The 22,426-nt window shown below is 39.6% G+C and overlaps 1 protein-coding gene across 1 annotated transcript in view; it reads right to left on the minus strand.

Annotated features, from left to right (window-relative positions):
- TENT4B (terminal nucleotidyltransferase 4B) overlaps positions 1 to 22,426 on the minus strand; it is a 41,935-nt gene that overhangs the window by 15,934 nt on the left and 3,575 nt on the right. The window contains 1 exon segment of the mRNA XM_039558400.1: positions 4,867 to 4,990. Coding sequence (XP_039414334.1) covers positions 4,867 to 4,990 — 124 coding nt within the window.

The raw sequence follows: 22,426 nt of genomic DNA on the forward strand, positions 1-22,426 counted from the left end.
GGGAGACGGGAAAGGATGATGTTTTGCAAGTGCCTTAATACTTAGTAGACTAAGAAGTAGTTTAGTGCTTCTTCTTGATTTTTTTTTATCACTTCACTCCTCTTAGCCCCTCACCCCATTGCCCAGTGAAAAGTACATACACAATTTAATGTTGGAAGTTCATAGCTTATCAAACTGGCAAAGACTGTGAGAGGTGCCACAGCACAAGCATCAATACTGTACTAAAGCATAAAGGCATCAAAAAGCTAAGAATGTACTACTAATAATTATCACTATTTTTAATCCAAGATTAATAAAAGTACCCTCTATGATACTGGGTTCAGTCAAACCAGGATTCACTTGGGCACCAAAAACACCAGAAAAGTGCTTTTGCACAATAAAACAAACACTGATGGGTTAGGAAAAAACTAAATGTGCTTTCACATTATCAAACGAAATAGTGTGTTCAGCTGAACAGCAAAGAGAGCCTTTACTGAATAAACAACCCTGAAAGTATTCATAAACTTACTGATACAACATATATGACCTATACCAAAAGGAATGAGACGACATCTGCTCTTGTACAATAATCTGGAGTATGAGAAACACTGAACTATTACAGAAGAAACCCACACCCACACTTCAACCACTCTCTTACAAAAACTGGAAAGACAGAAGAGTGGGGAAATCAGAACACAAATTTTAAAGGATTTTGATTTATTATCAATTTGGAATTTAAACTGTTGAAGTTCTGTAGCCATGCATGTATTTAAAGCATCCCAAACACCGGACACTATTATGACTTGAGACATGCACAGTAGTTTTTATGGTGTGCTAACACTACCAATCATGCTTTTATTGTTTGTGGACAGAGATCTGCATTTGCACTCATAAGATAACTTTAGTCTTCATAGTAATGACTCCCACTCCTCTATGTTATTGTAACTGTTTATCCCACATTTCTGTGAACTTGTTCACATTAAATTCTGAAGTTCCTGAAGGAGTTTTAATTACAGTATGTGTCCAAATACATGCTCACAAAGCACACCAGAACTTGGAAACCCACAAAAGCTTGGTAAATTTTTGGTACCAAAATTCCTCCATCAAAACAGAACAAAAAAATCTCTCCACAGCCAACTTAGTTTCCCTTTCTTCTACATCTTTCAGTAGAACTTTCTGAAGTTTGTTAAACTAAATAGAGTTCATCTTTCTACTTCCATTCCCAATCATAGTATTTTCATAACTGAAGTGTGTGAAGTATGCAACATTCGCTCTTTTCAGATCTATGAGGTCACACGGACATGAAGCTGAGGACAATAAGACAAATGTATCCTAAATTCCACTGTGTAAATACTTATTTGTTTAATAGCCAAATTTTCATATTGAACCGGTCAAAAATCTTTGTCTTAAAATGTTTTCATTTAAACGCTTTGGGTTGTTTGGTTTCAGCATAATTAAAATGTTTCTTATGGTCAGAGACTTGCTGATGCCAAGAACTATTCTCACTTACTAGGAATGTTTCCTTCTAAGCACATTCCCTTGAGAAAGAGAGCAAATGACACAATTGCTAACTTCTATAAATAAAGTAACAGTGTAGGATACCTAGTTTTACCCCCCCTCCATCTGCTTTTTCAGCCTTTTCCTAAGTGGAACAGGGGAGAGGGAAAAAAAAGGACTTGCTGAGGCACATTCCACATGTATGTTCTCTGTACACTTAGATTCATGAAGCCTTATTTTCCTTTTGTTGGTACCTGATTTTCATATATTTATATATATTTTTTACGCCTTACCTATGTGTTTAGCGAGAAACTACTAACTAAATGTGTATGTTTAACTTCCAAGTTTATTTTAGCTGGTTTGGCTGCATCGACGACTCAAAATGAACAGCTTAAACATTAACTCATCACTTTACACTACAGCTAGAGCTGAGGACATTGGACCAGATAACACTCCACCTTCTCAGAGCATGTACTCAAAACTTGAATCTTAGAAGTAGCTAAACCAACACAGATTTTCAAAAAGTTAGTGATTAACTCAAAGGACTGAAAAATTACAAGAGACTGTCCAAGTTGAACACAGTTGAGTTCAGCAGTTCAGTTCCCAAGCTGATCTGGCAAAGCAAGTTTTAGAAAAATAACATCACAGTAATGCTGTTGTCACCATTCAGTTCCCTTTTAGCCTCGAGAAAACGGAAAGACATACAAAAGGAGAATTCTTCCTCAACGTAACAACTGCAGACAAAATGCAGTTGGGCTTTGAAGAACAGTTATTGACTCGAGAAAAAGGAGCTGGCACACTCTCGCTCTCCAACATTTTCAAGCACAGTGGAGAAAGACAGTCCTGGCAGTTTTAACTGGCACTAATTGAAAAGTGAACTTCAGTTTTCCAACTACACAGTGTGTGCTTCCTCTCGGTCACGTTACAGCTAAGCCCAGTGGTCAGCTGTCTCTTGTGGAAGGGCTTGCAATATGCTTCCCCTCCTTCAATACCTTGTGGCTACAAACAACTTTCAGCAGCTTAAAGACAGACTGTTTTCTCAAGGACGCAAAGAGTCCTATATACACACACACCCCTCTAGATATGTATGTAAAAAGTTATTCTTAATGCAAAAGACTTACAGATCAAGCCTGTCCTATAGAGTATCTCTGGAAGCAGTATGTTCTTGTGCCCCATTCAAAGTGCTAGTGGCAACAAAGAGAGATAGCCTGGTAATAAATCCATTCACCCCATTAGACTAGTTAAGTTTGCAGCACACAAACTTGCCTAGGAAATAGCAACATTTCTAGGCTGAAGCAATCAGTGGTTTTGGTGAAATCCTCTCCTCCAAGGCACTGGCAGGGTGTATCACAGCATGCACTGTTTCATACCCACACTGTTCCCTACAACTCCTGCTCTTGATTAAGGTCTACCTGGCTGTTTCACTGGGGTAGAGGAGAGCTGTGACACATGCTGCTCTCTTACACAGTTCCCATGGAAAGGTTGCTGGGTTTGCTCAAAGAGAAAATTGCCAGATATGTGGAGTAATGACTCAACCTCCCTCCAGCTGTGCAAAGGCAGCAATCACCGAGTGGAGAGTGCTCCTTCCATATGATGCTCACTGATACATTGTCCATAAAAATAATCACTTTGAAAATGTGAGTATATTTTACACACAAACCCACACACCACACACACAGAGCTTGTACAGAATTCACATTCTGTCATATCCTGTTAATTTCTAAAAACACATTCCAAAAAAACAGGTTAAGATTTGAAATGAGCAGTGGATTTAAGTCACTCATGTCAAAACACTATCTTTACTGTGGCAGGATCAAAGAGCATTCCTTATACTAGAGATTCTGCTGTCTGAATCTGGTTTCCTATTCTGACTAACAAGCCCAAATTTTCAGCTACTGTATCTACAAATAGATGACTACAGCTAGAAATTTACATTCTGGAAATGAACACCGTATCAGTAGAAGAATACAACTAAACTAGATTCAGTTATGCCAGAAACCCAACTATGTGCCCATAAAACCATATTGACTTATAAACTCAACTTCCCCGTCTTCTCTTTAATCTAACCTTTATCAAAAAACCACAGCTCTGCATAGGAGAAACTCTTGTTTTGAATGAGTATGTACTAGCAAAAACCCATCATCAGTGGAAAGAGGCATTACAGATTACAAGCTCAGCACACAGGTCTACAGGCTTGTTTCTTCCTATACAGAGACTCCTGGGTTTTTTTTTTAATTTGTAAAACATATCAATTTAGTTTAACTGCCCATTAAAAATACCATGGGCTATGTAATGTGACATTGCTGGTACACCACCTTAACAAACTTATTCAAGATTACGGTTCTTTGCACTAAAAGCCCTACTACTAAAGACAGGAGTTTCAGAAGATTTTTTTTTAACACAATACATGCATGCATGTCTGATATGTTCCCATTCATCTTATCAAATAAATATTCATGAGACTGAACATTACCCCACCTTATGACTTTTCTTTGACTACAACAGGACTAACTTGTCTTTGGTCCTATGTGTGATGGAAAATGTTAACCTGTATTATTTGAGAAAGAAATATCACCTCTCTCATTTCAACAGAAGTCTTCTTATGTTTAACATGGAAAAATAAACAGCATTTGCAATGTTATAGGCGTTGTTCCCGTTCAGGCAGTTTGATGCATCCTAATTCGGGTTGTACGGGTGTTAGGTAGGATAGTTGAATGTTATGATTTGGGTTGTATGAAGTTATGCTGCTCAGACTGTTGAACAGAGTTGGAAGCCCTTTGTTTCAAAAGACTGCAGGTGATCTAAAGAGGCCAGGAGGAGGTGGTGATAATGGAGTATGAAAGGTCCCTAAGCGCCATCGGGATGACATCAGCCCTGAGAGAGGCAGCTGCACCCACCAATCACCAGCCTCCCTCCAACCCGGACCTTGCACCAATCACTCGACGCATCGTGGGGGAGGGGGCGGGACCTAGCGACGAGCCAATCATCACCTGAGAAGCGGGAAACCTAAGCCAATGAACCGAGCCGCTAAGCAGCAGCCCTGCGGACTGACCAATCAGAAGGACTGAAAGAGAGCATAAAAGGCGGTGTTCCCGTCAGTACATGTCCTCCCTGGCTTCGAGCCTCTCACAGTGAAGTCCTCTTGAGAACGAAACCTGTCACAGCGAGGTCCTCCCGCTGCTGGGTTAAGAGGAGAGGGCTACTCCCCCTCCTGGGTTCTTCCACCTGGTCTGTTTGTTTTGTTCTCTTTTCTTTTAATAAATTACCAGTTAATCACCTTTGTGGATAACTGGCCCTCATTTATTACATACAATATTCAATATTTCATAAAGTAAACAGGCACAAAATGTTGCTTTTACATATTAACAAATAAAACAGGGTCCTACTCACATCTGCATTAGGCCAGAGCTCTTTGATAACATTTTCTATTCTGGTCACCACTTCCATCCGCATTCTCTCTTCTTCAGGTCTGGGAGACATATACTTATAGAAGTCAATGATTTCTTCATGAAGACTAAGAAAGAAAAAAAAAAGAAAGAACAAAAACTCAGAAAAAACTCTGCATGCAAATGAAATAGCAACTATTCTAACCAAAAATGCTTTTTAAGCTCCTAGTTCCCAATTTTGTTGAAGGGCAATTTTAGAGCAGCATGCAAATAAAAAAAAAAACCAACACATTCACAACACTTTGTAACACTTAGATCCACATTAGCTTCTTATGCCAACAGGTCAATACTGTGCTTCATTTGCTAAAAGCATGGAAGCAAACCTAAATCCAAGTGCCTTCAATTCACATTGAAAGTCACACGCTATTTTAATGCCAGCGTAACACAGAAATGGTTCAGTCTCCAACTATGAACGCAGCTGTAGCTCTGAGTACACACTTCACAAAAATTTAAACAGGTTTTTAGCCAACACTTCCTTGTCAGCCCCTTGGCACCAGGCAGGGAGTTTCACGCAGCAGTCTGTATGTATTCAGTACCACGCTTGCAAAAGTTGACAGTAATTGTGCCAGTACTAGAGCTAGAAAAAGTCCTCCTTTTACTGCTTATAGAAGTCACATAAACTAAAAATGTATTCTCCCCCCATAACCCCAGAAAATAAGTAGTACACACGCAGCAGCATTTGCTCAGAAGAATAAGTGACTGACAGACAGTTAACCCATGTATAATTTACCATATTATATGTGTTTCACATTGTCAGTAAGTTAAGTTTAGCTTGCCTACGATGAGAGCTGAAATAAAAATGTCTTCATAAAGTGCTACAAAATTCTGTGCTTCTGTAGTATCATAAACATCATCAACTTGACTAATAATGCATTTCCAGCCACAGAATAACTAATTTCATTTATTTCCTTCAATGACCATTATATTAATAGCTAGTTATCTTTTAAGAATGGATTATTTCTAGTTACCAAGTGCAACTGCATCTTTCATTAAAGCTCTGAGGGACCACCAAAAGAGATCAATTTATTAAGACCAAGCCCTTAGCTGAGATGGGGAATCGAATACTTCCCTACTGCACACACACTTAAATAAATCAAGTGTTAATAACTGGAAGCTGTATACAGGTGTCAACAAAACTGATTAAAATATCCGACAGTTGTGTTCAAAAGAGTCAGAGCAGGGAAAGAACTCAAACCACCTGCGTTAAGTTCTCCCAATACTGCAGTGTTACAAACACCACAAGCTTCTCTCCCTCCACCACCAAGTTACGGGAATAGTCACAAAAGCCTGGCAGCTTGTGGTGGCCACCACCACAACTGTCTATACAGATAAAGCTAAGAGAAAGACTCCTCTGACAGAGGACATCTCTTACCTCCTCCTACAGCTGCTTTCTTGCTTTTCCTTGGAAGCATACACCCTGGAGTTAATGTGCACATTCCAAACCACCACTTACACCTTACACCACACTGACTACTCTGCCTTCAGCTTCTCAGCCGTCTCCAGTTCTTCTACTCTTCACTGCTATTCCATGTGTTGGCATTTAAACTTTCTTACAGTTATCTTCCCAGTTCAACTACTGGATTCAGGTGAGAAGTATGTGATAAAGGACAGGTTGAGCACTCCAATGACCAAATTCACTCTCTGTCCTCACTGCCAGTCACATGTACTGAATGACTAATTTAGTTTCCACATGCTTGACCACCAATCTAGCTTTCAAAACCAGAAGCAACAAGGAAAATGGGCAAAACCCCAATAATTAAACTCCTGAAAATAGAAATTATTTTTCAACTGTAATTTGGTGAACCAGCTTATGTACAGCAAGACCTGGGAGTCAGGTCTGTCTTTAGGGGGGTACATAGTGGGGAACTGATCAAGAAACACAGCCCTATTTCTGCCTCTCCTCTTCTGGACTAGCTGGAGCAGACTAGTTACATCCACAAGGCACATTATTTGCCCCAGAGCAGTGTTTTCAGCAAGGACTGAATGCCCACATGCACTGTGAGCCACAAGGAGCAACAGCACGTTGTCTGAGGGCACTGAATGGCATGAGACATGCTGCGATGATACCAAGGGAGTATCCCTGGGGAGAAACTCATGTGTGGCACAGCACAAATCCATACTGTCCATCATTAGTGGGCCCAGCTGCTCCCAGGCTTGTGCTTTATGGGAGTTAATTGTTGCCCTGTCCCATCAGGGAACTTTGAAAGAACAAGGCAATCAAGAAAGAGGTCCCTAAAGTGCACAGAGAGCCAAGCCATACAGACACTGCAGTTCTCAGGGCACGGCTCTTTATTAACTCAACTGACACTCTTAATCCAGATAATTATTACAATTGGCGCATTCTTTAGAACCACATAAAATAATGATGTGTTGTCAGAAACATAAGTATTTCTTTTTCTAAACATAAATAACAGATGTCTGCATTTCTTTGAATGGGATCCCTCTTATTCTTAGGTAGTCATGAAAAGCTTTGTGGCAAAATAAAAAGTTAAGTTACCTGCAAACACACAAACTTACATTACAGATGCACAGAATGTTAGTAAACACGTAGAAAAACATGAAATCTGAACTTTTTCAATGATAGAAGAAAGGCTTAAAGACTACTAGAGAGAGTTCTCATCAGCACTCCAGTTGGAAATAGTACTGTGTTGAATGAAACATATCTGTGTTTCATCTGCTGCAAGACTGCACACTGCCAGGACCTCCTGTGCTGCATAGAGCCACGGTGTGCAGAAGGCAGGCAGAAGCTATAGGGGCTCGAGACTACACCTGGATCCATATTTCCCTGCCCAATAACAGGCTGCTGTCAAGAAATAAGGGAATGATTAATTAAAGCCAAGACAAACAGAAGTAGGGACACGTGGATTTCAGAGCAGTACAACATGACTTAGAGGCATGACTCCAATTAATGTGGAGTTAACTCATGCTGTATTGAAAATCAAAACTCAAGGTTACTCACTGTCTTAATCACCATCTATTATAGTCTCTGTTTTTCAAAACAATTTGTTAGGATTAATGGAGTCTGTTTACAAAAGTCTCTAGTGAAATTTTCTATATTTAGCCAAAATGAAGATCAAAGAGACTGAGATGTTCTTTTTGGCATCATAACAGTATTTTTTAATTTAATTATTTAATACCATTACACTCATCAGTTATTTCAGATAAAAGTCTTTAAAAGGAGACTTGTTTATAGAAGGCAGTTACACTGTAATAAACCTGATTTCACTACAGAAAGGTATTTCGTTTGGCTTCATAGCCATACTGAAGCATTCCAACACCCAAAACACACTTAGGATGCATGGAGAGAATTCTCTACAATGCATAAGAGCATTAGTTTGCCTTTTTTATACAGTAAATAAGAGTAAACAAGGGGTCTTTGTCCTGTACGTTAGGAAATCTTAACACATGGGGAAAGGAAAAATAAAGAGGTCTCTCACACTTTCTCTAAACAGGTTTTAAAACAAAGTTCTACCTCCATCACACCTCTTTTCAAGTCTGGTAAGCTGATTCCATCAGAATTTCACAGAGAGAACAGAATTATAGAGAAGCCACTCAATTTAATTTCATGTTCACCTGAGGACAGTGATACATCATTAAAAATAAACTGTGGCTGCAAAAGTTGTAATCACAAAAATGATTTCCCATGGTAACATTACTGAATAGCCCCAAGAGGAACACAAGACTGTGAGATTCAAGTCTTTTAGGCGAAAAATCGCAGCTTTTGTGAGGTGCAAGTACTATAGAACACAGTGCATTACATAACTTTTTTAGTTTGATCACACCTTACTTTATTTTGTAGCACAATTTGTGGGCTCTAAATGTGCAACTCAAGAAACTCAAGCTCCTTTACATAAGACGTTGTTATTCTGGAGTATGAATCTTGCTACACGTCTGGCAATCAATTAAAAAATAATCACGTATGAACAAAATGTCATTTCTGTTTGATATGCAGAGCACACAGGTAATGTGGCCAAGCACATACACTTGACTGTACACTTCAGCTACCGACACCTAAACCAGCACAACTCTCTCCTGCTGCAAGTTCAGAACTGGAACCAAGAGTGACACTGGGAGGCACGGCACAGTATGAAACACAACTGGAGATACTACATGCAGATCCTGATGCAGAATAAATGAGTAGCCCACTGTCCTCACAAATTTTGGCAGCTTGGAGGAAGCCAGCGTGATCAAACCAGTGTCCAGGGCTCGACAGGCACACCAATGGCTGCCCCAGGTGGGACCATTCCCTTGGCCCCCACTGTCCTGAGCAGCTGAGCAGCAAAACCCAGTCCTGCTAAAGCAGAGCAGCCAGCAAGGTCAAGATCATTCTGACCTGTTTTGCTTTATAAAGGATAGCAGTTAAGTGCTGCTTTGTGGGTCAACACACCATATTATACTAACCAGAATAATTGGGTTTAATTGAAAAAATTCCTGCCTTTGTCATTCTGGAATTGTGCTATACTTCCACTCTCCGCTGGCTCTTCTTTATTCTTCATTTCACAGGAGAAATTACGCAGGCATGCATGTTCTGATTTCTCTCATCAGGGTGTTACCCATGGCTTCTACTCCAGCTGTTCAAAATTCTGCTCATCCATCCCAAAGAGCTTCTCTGCCTTAGGCATATATATTCCTTTGCACACAAAAGGCTATTGGCAACGTCACTGAAGATAATTTAAAACAGTGGATATCAATTATACTCAAAAAAACCATCTAGTGCTCGTGCACTACAGTTTGGTTTTGGCAGGATTTTCTGATGGAAGTTTTGTTTGCAGAATGATGAAAATCTAAATTATTTAGAAACTCTGTGGATGGTGGGCTGAAGTAAGCAATGAACACACAGGTGACTTTCACCTTCCCAAACTCTATGCTTTAAACTTTAAGAGTTTAAGGGACATTTGCAACATAGCCCTGCAGCACTAAACAAGCCTTTTGTACCTGAGTTTTCTTTGGATAAATAATTCCTAAAGGACAGTGTTTAGTTGCCCCTACCATCTGAAGTCTCCTCTGGGCTTAAAAAAAAAAAATCAAAGGAAACAAAGAGAAATACTGTAGAATTTCAGGATTATAATTGTCTTTGGAGAAGAATGTGAAGGAGGAACCTGAGGTATTTTAGCCACTGAAAGCATCAATACTTAAGAATCCAAACTGCATCCATCCCTTCATTCCCAAAAGGAAAGCTAGCATTGCACAGGAGAAAGAATAACTTCAGTTTGAACCCCTACCATTCATGACCTACTTGGTTTTGAAACAGTTTTGAACAACAATTGTACTAAGGTAAAGGAAAGACACAGAGAGCCCAATCTTCACTCTCCCCCTCACAAGTGTATTGGGGAATTCAACACCTTCCTAAATCAACCTTCAATTTTAACACTGATCTTCCATAAGCTTAATAAAATGATTTCTAAATTTCTACATGTGTTGAATAATAAAGTAGGAACAACAGCAGACACTGTAAAGATGACAAATTATTTTCCCACCTACAAACTCAAGCAAAACCAAACATTAGAGTCCTGAAGGGAACTGTAAATATGAAGCATCTGCTGTGGTCCTTTCCCTACCACCTGGGCCGACAAATCCTTTTAATATTTGCTGGCTTAAGTTACTGAAAAAAAAACACTTAACTGCATTTGCAGGTGATTTAATAGGCACTTAAGTTTCATGGTGACTGACACATCAATCCTCATAAGAAAATAAAATTATGCATAATAAAGGAAACAATTTTCAAAAGCCTCAGAGACTTTGACCATCAATTTTTATATCCTTAGTTACTGAACCATATCAATATATTACAGGTCACATAGTAATCATATTTTGAGACACATATGCCCTTATGGGAGCTTTAAAATCAAACATCCCAAAACACGTCCATAATAGCAACCTGACAAAACCAGGGAAGCTTAAGGAGCCGGGTTTTTGATATCACACATTTTTTTCTTCAGTTCACCCATTTGAATTACAGCTTCACAGACCACCTTTTCACAGTTTACCTAAAAACAGACATGCAGAAAAAAAACAGGTATTCCACTGCCATATGATTGCTAAACATCACCAAAAATCAGGATATCCACTGTATAAACACTGTCTTAAGGTGCAAATGGAGAATTTCCCTTTGCAGACAGCTAGGAAAATGAGATTTATATCTGTCCCCATCCATTATAGACCAGGTGTTTGTTACCACTGCCTGGCTTCCCAGAGACAGGGTCTGTTATAACAGGATTACACAAACCACCCTAATCCATCCAGGGCAAAGTTAGCCAAGCTAAATCCCACCACCTTTATCAGCTCTGGTAAAGCATCCACTCTTCAGAGCTGTGGGGAGCCCAAGGAGGAGCCCTCAACCCCTGAGTCCCCCCCAGATGGTAAGAGGCAAAAAGATGCAAGCAGAACTCCTTCAATGGGCATAGCAACACCCAGAAAACCACGTCTGGCAACCACCTCTGGGCAGCTTTCAGGGCTTACCCAAGAACAGCCTGACCTTTCTAACTAATATTTGTAGTCTACTGAGTAATTCACAGAATTGCCTTTTAGGACCAAGGGAGAGCAAAATTTCCACTAATACGTAAATGATTTAGGAACTCTGATCTTGTTTTCAGGACTAATGTCTTTTGGGGTTAATCTGATCATGCTGATACTGAGTTTGAAAACATGGAGATAATTTGTTCACTTCCACCAATTATGGTGGACTGATTATGCACATTTCTTCAAAAGCTGTGGAGAAAAAAAAAAAAACACTAAATTTACACTACAAGACCTACACTTTCTATCCTCTGCAAATTTTTGAAAGCCTATTTCTTCCTCCCAGTTGACACCCACTGCCCCCAAATCCCTCAAATTAATGTAGTTTTTTTCACCTATGTTCTGTATTTTACATTAATTTATGGGTTTAACTGCATCATAAAAGGCACTAAAATAGCATTGCTTTATGGAAACAGCAGAGTGTAGTAGAGACATTAAAACATTGGACAAAGAAGAAATGTGTACAGTTCTTTTTAATTATTTAAACTGGTATCTCTATCTTTCCAGTTTTGTATTTATTTTATAGATCCTTTGTTTCAATCAGTATGAGTGCTCTCTTCCTCAAACTGATTCGAGCTAGTTCCAACTAAAATTCCCAAGCATATTCTTTAGTCAAGAAGTAATGTAATCAACTCTTTTCCTATCAAGGTAAAAGTGAGCATTTTTTGTGTGTTTATAAATTTCATTATGTGCTTTGCCTTCCTAAAATACACTCTGATGTATTAGAATTTTTTCTACAGAAATTTGTCTTTCAAGAGGTGGAAAAATCCTACTGAACTTTAATTATAAATCAAATGCTTGAATTAGTCCTATCAATGAGTGATTTGAAGTGTAACTCTGCAACTAATCCACTGGCTTTTAAATCCATGCCATATGCACGCTGAGTCTTGCTCTCTATTTTTGCAGCACTTCCAGCAAAAACATCAAATGCCAACTGGAAGGACTGTTTTGAGAAATACCCGTAGTTCCCACTGCCTTTTTTTTTTTTTTTTTTTTAATCACACTGTACATAAAAACAATCTAGCTGAATCACTGTGTGTGTGAGAATAACCTTCTATTTCTTCCCTGGAAAGTATCTACATATCATCCCTCCTTCCCACCTCTGTAAGCAAGTGCTGTGAGAGTCTGTTGCTTCTCTTCCCTCAGGTGATGGAAGATGAATTTTGCTAACAGAAGAGTGAAAAAAAAAATGAAAGAAACTGCTGCCTCAACTGATCTGAAACAAGCAAACAGAACACAAAAATGAAGCAGGAGAAGAAGGTTTTGTACAGGAAAATCAAAGTGGGAAGAGCAGCAATGTGAAGAAGCTGATTTATTTCATAATGACAAGGAGTTCAACTCCAGTAATATCTAATTATCTTGAAACACAGCAGTAATTCTAGCATCTCCTATAGAAGACAGCCACAAGGTTTTTCTTTAGCTCACTTGCTAAAGAAAGTGTTAGTCTGCTGGAACAGTTGCACATACAGACTAACCATGCAGTTTACAACCTCACCGTTTAAAATACAGATACATATCTTTAAGAAGCCTTAAAGTGCAACTATTAGCATTCACTTTGTATATTCTGTAATTACAACTTCAGGTAAATTTCCAAACAATTAAAACCACAGAGAAGTTGAAGTGGGGAATTAGTAATTCCTCAGCCTGCCGATTCCCTTTGCTTAAAAAACTACTCAAATAGACCAAACAACAATTTATAAGTTTGCTTTAAAACAAGAGTTTAACAAGTAAAAAGTAACTATCAGTATCAACAGTAGTTCATTTAATATTAGCTGAACTTTCCAAGTAAAACAGCAATATTTGGGTTTGTGTTAGAGCTGTAACAAAATCTAAAGCTACTAAATTACTGTAGCACACTAATAGCTCTGACCCAGAACAACAGGGACGACCAGAGAGTTTTAAAACAAATAAATGTCTATTACACCAGTTCTGCAAATCACACCAGTGATGTTACTATTAAACCAAGCTAGAAGGAAACAGCAGGTCAGGTAATCTGCCTTTCTGTCTCCATAAAGCCAGGGAGCACAGATCTTTATACGGCTCTAGTATATTGCTCCTATTTTGTTAGTGTAGTAAATACTATCACATAAACAAACAATCTGTGACCTTCTGATATCTGGCACCACATACTACCTGGGCAGAGGCAAGACTAACACACTCCCAGGAGACTGATGAGCACTTCTGACGGATAACGGGCTTGGGAAAAAAATCTCCACCTGAAAACTCTTATGGGAGAAAAAACCTGCAACACAGACCTTTGCCACCATGTGTATGGCAGCAGGTCACCCTACATGAAGCCCGGCAAGCCTTGCACAAGGTTTTCTCATACAGAACAGACTGGAGAAAACTCTACTTCCACACACACAGCAGGTTCTGCCTGGCAAATATTCTTGTTTATGACTTGATAAATTATTTGACTTGAAAGATCAGTTAAATGAAAGAACACAGAGCAATGTAATTATTGACTCCTGTCTCCTTCTATCAGAGCAGATTTACACTTTCAAATGTCGACTCCAAACAAGCCCACACCAGTCCCTAAGAAGGAAAGGACACTACCACGATGCCAGGCTTTCACTGTTCACGTCAAAGCCAAGACAAAAGGCTGTTTGAGGTCTGTGTTCCCACCGGTGGCTGGTGCTGCTGCCACACTTGGCCCCACAGATCAGTTACGCATCCCGAGCATGCTGTGCTCACTCCAGAAACCCTCTGCACATCCATCTGTGCAGCAAACCTGCTCAGTAGGCAGGAGAACCAAGAACAGAATAAAACTCTGAACACCTCTCCTTCAGGAACACGGGATCAAACTGAAAAGAATTTAATAAAAAAATATTAAGTCAAATAACTAGCCATAGCTGCAGTTTGTTAATAACTTTTCAGCTCCAGAATAAGAACATTTTCAAATTAAATGTGAAGTGCCAGTATGCCATCTGGCAAGTCAAGGCAGATTCCCAAGGCTTTCCAGCATCTTCTCATATTCACAGTCTTTTGGGCAGCGTTTTTTGGTTGGTTTTTTTTTTTTTAGAGGAGGGACTTTTGCACAGCATTTGGGAACATTCAAGGAATACAAAACTGAGCCCCAAGTTACCTTGCTACATTTCCTATATCAGAAGTATTCAAAACTTCTTACGAAAATATTTGAAGTTAGCAATTACAGTTAAAACTACAAGGTTGAGTTTGCAGCTTAAATTTCTATTCCCTGAGCAAAATGGAGAGTGACCCCAAGTTACCTGTTTTGAAACCAGTTTATCACCCATTTATTACTTGTTAGTTCACTTTGGTGATACTTTGCTACAGTACTAATACAAGTTTAGATGCACTGCTGTCATACCCAGCCAAAACTGAAATCACAGATGTAGTTCTCCCACTCACTTTCAAATGCTTAGAAGCAACTGCAGTGGATGCACTTTGAAGGACGAGGAACAATCACACATACTATGGCAAAGGTACAAGGAACATTTCGGGTAACTTTTTACTTGGATGAATTGCTATCTTTACAGTAGGGGTGTGCACAGTGAACTATGTTCAGATTAAACAAGGTATTCATTATAGGACTCATGATGTAGTATTATGGTCCCTTAAAGGTATATCTTGGAAACTATTTGTTCATGTTCTGATTTGTTCTCTTGTGCTCAGATACTCTTGCTTGCAAGGCAGGAGGCACAGGTACCAGAAACACCATGGGCTGGGACCAGTAACACTGCAAAGTTTTTTGGAGTCAACAGCCACCATTTGCTCTGGTTATCATCCCAGGATAGAAAGCTACAAACCATAACAATCAAAAAAGGACACTGCCTAAGCAGATCACAGAAGAATGCTTCCTGTGCTCACCTCTATCAGCCCAGTGATAGAGATGCACACTTAGCAACTTCCATGTCAGGAACTACAAAAAATGCTTCTTCCTCCAATGTAGGTGACAGATCTCATCCTTCCAAGTATCTGGAGAAGCTGGTCTCTGACTAAACCTGTGGATCAAATCATGGGGTTTATCTTCTTTATTCCCCCTGAAGCTTCAGCTAGTATATACGTCAGAAAACTACCCATACAAAAATGAGAAGAAAATGCTAGAAAATACTGCACAGAAATACTTCCCATGAGGCCAAAATGTTAAAAGACCAACCCATACTGAAAGATGACTTAGGAAAGATTTCACACATCTACCTCAGTTACTGGGTTTTGCTTGGACATAAAGATAGAAGAATCAGCACATGATGGGAAAAGGGGGACTTTTAACGGTCTGACAAAGACCTAATATCACAAAGGTGACTACTGGAACCCACTCCAGGATGGGGCATCCCTGGCATGGCACACCTCCTCACACCATCCACACGTGCACTGACGTATTTGTGCAGAGTCTTCCAACAGAAGTAGCAAATACAGAGTGAGAGGCAGTGCAGAGCTCTCAGAAACACACTCAAGATTCATTCAAGTCACTTGCTGGAATCAGTCTCTAAAAATAATTTGAAGATTACATAAAAGTGTCTTGTGTACTCAAAACATGAGTAGAAGATGTAGCAGTGACCAGTTGTGAGAGGTTTAAGAGGATCACTGTGAGCTCACAAACTGCAGAATCAATAGCAACTGAAAAAGCACGTTTCAGCATGCCTGAAGCAGGTTTGCTTCAGAGGAGCAAAGGCTGAAGTGAACTATTCCAACATATAATGTTCAGTGACTTACTGCCTGCAGGCAAATACCACACCGCACAAAAAGCAAGGGAGGAAGTTTGTTAATACAGTTAATCTCTTCTTTACTCCTAGGTACTTCTATGCCAGGAGCTGACACTGTTAACTTATTGCCATTGAAACTTTCTCTTTTACCAGCTGTACGCCCTGTCACATTAGTCCAGGTTGTAACAACAGCAGCTTCAAAAGACCACTGGTTAGTTCAAATTTAGATTGAAGAACAATGCAAATTATGTACAATGTAATTACAAAAGAAGCAGGACTGTACTGTCCTTTCTGCCTCATCTCAAAAACTATCCCATAAGAAGTAATCTAACAGCTTGATGAGGCAAACTTCTCTTCCACCTGATGTTGGAAGCAGAGGTACATGTAAAGAAGCTGCGTAACTCAATAACAAACTAGGTCTTCAAGGCAAAAATCAACATGAAAATTTTCTCATGTGGGTACCTGCCAAGTATGACTACTACAGTAGTCATTCCCCATGGATGAATGAGCATAAGATACTGAGTCCGCAGCACACCAGAAAGCTGAGTATATAGATCCTCAAACATATGAGTTGAATCAGCATGAGTGTGACAGAACAAAGCAAAAATTAAATAAAATTAACCTTAGAACTTAATTTTTTCAGCCTCACTCAATAATGTGACCTGAGACTGTGATCTGCAATCATGCCCATTATTCAGATCAAGATAGTTCCTTCACCACACTACGTTTAACTCAATACTTTAACTGGCAGCTGTGGAAAGCTTGCCAACCACGAGTGCCTCTGAATACATAAGAGATAAAGCCAGATTCAAGGCACAAGTCCTTCACACCACTTTCAGAAACTATATGCATACTTTAGATTAAAGCCAAAATCTTACTGAGGGATAAGGGGGAGGAATGCAAATGTATATAAAGGAGTATACTTTTTATAACAACCCTGTTGAAACGAAGCAAACCAAAAAAACCCTCAAAACCAGAACAAAAACCACTTAACTTTTTGTAGCACACAGGAAAAAAATCAGCTGTTCCTGAAGTAACATAGGAAGTGAACAGCTCTCAAATTAACAGAGTGAGAATTAAGAAAGCCTAAGAAAGTAAGTTATCACACTTCCTCAGTCTAGCTTAAACACAGCATCAAGAGGTCAGACAGGGTCAACAAGCTTTGATTAAGGACTCCCTGTCTTCAGACTATACACACTGACACATAATAGTAAGATCAACACCTTAGTCATCACTCAAACTACAGCACAATGTTCCCACATGCTGTATCTTAGAGGACATTAAAAGAAGGGCTTATCTACACTCGGTATTTGTGACAGGTTAATGCAAGTTCTTTCAGGTGTTACTGCATCCATAAACAAAGTAATTGCAAGAAAGCACGTGATACTTTTTATAGGTGCACCCGAATGTAACTGAAAGTAAATCTACACTGAGTGAAGGTGATAGGCCAATGTAGCTACTCATCTATACACCTCTCACTTATCCTAGAATACTACCCTCATTTCCCTGATTTGGAAGTTTCTAGAGGACTTTAATGTTTGAATTTGTCCCTTGTTATACTCTATTACTTGTAGAATCACAATGCTATTTCCTTCACACTGTCTTAACATCTTGAATATTGTGTTTGCTACTTCTCCCATAAGAGATCACACCGACAAGACAGAAGAGCAGAGGTGCACAAACACTATGATCCGACACCTCTGCTACCATTGTTTTCCAGTAAAAATCCTAAAAAATGCAATGCAAAAAAAACCTGCACAATGTATGCAATACAGTATGGTGATGCAGAATTCCACACTATAAAGCCTTGTCAAGCAAGTAGCAAGACTGTGCCTCTTTCACTGAACATCAACATTGAATAATTCAGATGTAGATCTCATACCATAAGAGGATGTTATGAGGCCATCAGAGAGGCTGGTCTGGAATGAGGGCTGCCAAATAATCTTAATTGTCACCATGGGAGGAAGAAAATTAACAAATGTTGCGTCCCAGCATAAGACAACCCCAGCCTCGGTCAGGCAGCCAGTTCACCCTCACACTGAGCTGCTGCGCTAGAGCTGCCCTCCCAGCCATGACCCACCCTGAGAGCTTGGCAGCCCCAAGGGACACAGTCAGTGTGGCTCAGTCTCACACAGATTTTGTGACACAACTTTAAGGGTCAGGAAGACAACCGTCAGGGACAGGCAGTTATCAGGAGACCTGTACTGAATGCAGCAATACATTGATTGTACGACTATGATACAACACACCAGTATCACCAATACAAAGTTACTGGAAAGATTTATACTGGCTCTAGTGAGCTGTAGGAGAGAGTTTTGTACAAACCTATAAACAAGAGTTCTGCTCCCTTGATTCATGTCTGTCTCTTGTTTTGATATCCTACATTCGTAGTATTGCCAGAAAAAAATTCCTGCTGTGCTACCTATTGCTTAAAGTTACAAAATGATTAAAGTTCAAATTGCTCCCGCTATAGCTATTTGCAGCTGAGGAAAAACATCTGAAGCCCATACCGAGTTCACCAGATTTCCTCTCCTCTTCTGGCTTATAGAAATATTTCCTTTAACCCTCATTTCTAGGCAAAGGCACAGAAAGTAAGACTCAAATACTCATGACGTCTTAAGCACTCTTTGGCAGTTCATCCAAAAAGATAATTAAAAAAGACAAACACTCATAATTTAAGAATTCCCAGCACGTTCAAATAATAAATTAACATTCCAACTGCACACTAAGAACAGCAATAGCATTTATTTGCTTCTAATATGTATTATGCAAGATTTCACTGGTTGTGTTGCTCTATTGCTACCAGCACACCTCCCTCCCTCAATACAACACCTAAGCTGACTCTAGGCCGCATTCTGCTCCTGCTGCCAGTTCCAACATCCAGCAAGAAGAGCATACAAACCACTGTTTTACATCACATACAACATAAACAAAAAGCTTTGAAGCAACAGCCATCTCTGAAATTTTGGCATATGCATGATTTTGGGAGCATGTACACCGTATTGAAAAATGTGTTCAGAATCCCCACATGACGAGATCAATAAAAAAAGAAATACTAAGTATTTCTATTATTGCCTATTCTATCATTTTCATAGTAAAGCTATGCACACAACTTCTGAAAACCACATTTAAAAGTTTCCAAAGTGAAAAACAGACTTTACATTCTAATTTTAAATAAATTATTAGAAATGGCCCAGGAACAAAGTATAATATGGAGATGGCAGAAAAAAAATTGAAGGTGAGAAAAGAGCAATAATGTGCTGTCATGATACAGGTCTCCATCTATCTGTGTTTCCTAGGACTGACAATATGATACCAGGCTTCCTGAAACTGACCTTATGCCAACAGTTTGACAACTGAAAAATAAGAGCTACGACCCCAGCATGGTTTAATATAATACTAATAAAGATTCAGGGTGAACAGATCCTCTTTCTTCAATGCATACTGCTACGTGAAACACACAGCAGCTCTTGGGAATCAGCAAGCACACAAGAGGGAATGACACACTCTTCCTATTACTTAATATAGTAATCCATCTACCAAAAAAAGTCTGCCACACTTCTGTTCCTTATATAGCCACTCCAAGGTAAATAGGTATCCAAGTCCCAAACAGAAGATATGAATCAGAGAAAACAGTTCATAAGAGTACATTCACACACTGTCTCCTTGCACACGTAGAAATCAGCAGCCTCTGAAGTCTTCCTTAAACTGTTTAAACAAAACATGCCAAAAAGTTGGTCCTATTCCAAAACCCTGCAACCTCAAATAATACTGTTATATAATATTCACCATGTATTTCTTAAAGGCTTTATCAAACTGCCTTTAGTCCAGCATCTTCATCCCTAGTAAACCTGTTTCTCTCTCCCAGCCCTTCCAAAAGAAGTAATTTCTTACCACAGGAGGCTGTGGGAAAATATCCGGTTTCACATCCATAAAACCCAGCTGACTGCCTTCAAGAGCTGCACAAGCTGTCACAAGGGTACTGCCAGGATGGTGCTGTGGCATGACTCAGGACGAGACAGAGAGTGACAGTGGATCTCATCAGACAGGTACAAGAAAAGGATCTGCACTCCAGTCACATCCCTGCACTTCTACCTCACAGCCAGCACACGCAGCCACAGAGTGAGGACAGAGTACTGCTCTAGGAGGCTTTTTCAGGAAGCAAGCAGATTTGTGTCTACAGATTTTTCCAAGTAACTCCTTTTTACATGTGATATGCACAGTGAATTCATCTGCAGCCCATGTTTTAATGTACGTGAGTTCACCAAATCCAAAACACATGCAACTATACTCTAACAGAGGATGCATGAAGCAGTCACGCACATGCCTCCTTGTTTCACCAGAAATCAGAAGCCTGTGCACAAAGGTGTTTGTTTCACCTACACTAAGCATTTGTATCAAGTAATATAACAGTAAATCAAGCACCAACCCTGCATTTTATTTAAGCACTTAAGAGATTATGATGAAAACCAACATAACTGATTAGGATTTTATCAGATTTCCCTAAGTCAGGCATTCAGGCTGGTTTGATGTTTTGCTGGAGGTTCCCAGACTTGCTCTGTTCACACTACACTCAGCTCTTTCTGTTTGTGCTCCAGCCCACATGGAAATCATGCTCCCATGGCTGATACCACACAAGAGTCCGACCAAACACAGCTAAGGACATACAGGGTCACAGGCAGACAGCCACCTTAATGTGGCTCCATGTCCTCTGGTCAGCTCACACCTGGGACAAGGGGTTTGTGTCTGCCTTAATGCACTTTACTTCTTTCAAAAATGAGACTAAAAGACCTGAGAAGCTGACAAACTTCACATCAAAAACTCATAATGGAATTTCTGTAGCAAAGACTTATGGCTTTAAGCTATTTCTTTCCCTAAAGTAGTTATTCTTTTATTTCACAGTACCCTCTGTAATCCTGGGCAACATGCTGGGAACCCTTATATTAAATAAGCAGAAATCTGCTCAAGTCTGTGCCAATCAGTTCAGCAGCATGGGAGTGTGTGCATGTCTGTGTGCAGCCCCCTCCTGTGGGGGTCACAGGATGCTCTCCCTTTCATGGCAAAGTTTCCATCAGTACTTCAAAACATGCGCATTCAATATTTCAAAATGCAGTTTTCTATCTAATCCATGTTTCTCCTCAGCAGTACACATCACAAATTTACCTCCTTAAACTCACACATCAACTGGGTTCTTGCCTTCAGATGCAGATTACTGTGAAAACAGCTCCCTACACAGTCCCCAAATCCACAACTCCTTCCTAGGAACTGTGTAGCACTGGGCTCTTTCCTTTGGCACAAGAATCACAGAAACTTACAATAAATAGGCCAAACTTAAGTGCAAGTCTTTATTTTTGGGTTTTGTTGCACTTAAGGCTTCTTGTTTCAGCAGTTCTTTTGTCACCTTTTAGCCAGGCTCAATCTGAACGTGGTGAAAGCTGTAAAATAGCCATTTCAGTATCCCAAATACTTTTTCTTCCTTTCTAATTGTGACACTACTAACATTATTTACTGCTGCCCTTGGGACCCAGACACAGAGAGAATCCCGTCCAAAACCCCCAACCCACACATCCTCCTACATCCTTGAGTTTTGCTACTAACTACCCTGCCAAGGCAAACCCAATTTAACTCCTTAAAGGTATATATTAACTCAACAGTAACATCATAGTCATGCTGTGAAACTTTTCATTCATTTTCTGCATTACCTGTTCTTTTCAGAACTACTGTCTGATGACAGTCCCCAGAGGATGGAAGACATGGAAGCTGACTCTGACTAGTGCAAAGCAACTTGCAGGCAGCACTATGAAATTGATTTACAGTGATATTTCACAAGCCACCAAGTTAAGAGTGCCGCAACAAAGCAGAGTACCTGTCATGCAAACACCTGCATTATTAATAAAACTGCAAGTCTGAGAATTTGGACTAAGGAAAAATATTAAAGAGAGGCCAGAATACAATGTACACAACAGCACCATTAACTCCAAGGGAGCAAAAACTCCCTTGTGCTGAATGTCTGTATTTCAGCACAGGTAAATGTCAGGAAATATTGTGCATACTTTGTAAAAAGCTATCTTGAAACCAAACCCAATACTGTTGTGGGTTATTTTTTAATTATTTGATTACCTCTTTATATGTGTACATAGCATTAACTTAGAAGAAAAAATATCAAGATTTGACTGAACAGCTACTTAGCTTTTAACCAAAATCTCTATTTCAACATTTACCTTACCTAAATCTTTCGACAGCGAGTTACACACTGTTATGTGTTTACATAATCTGTTCAACTAGCTAAAAATTATTGGACTGGTTTTCCAGGCAGCTGATCAA

This window comes from Corvus cornix, chromosome 11 (genome assembly GCF_000738735.6).
Source record: "Corvus cornix cornix isolate S_Up_H32 chromosome 11, ASM73873v5, whole genome shotgun sequence".
Lineage (NCBI taxonomy): Eukaryota > Metazoa > Chordata > Aves > Passeriformes > Corvidae > Corvus > Corvus cornix.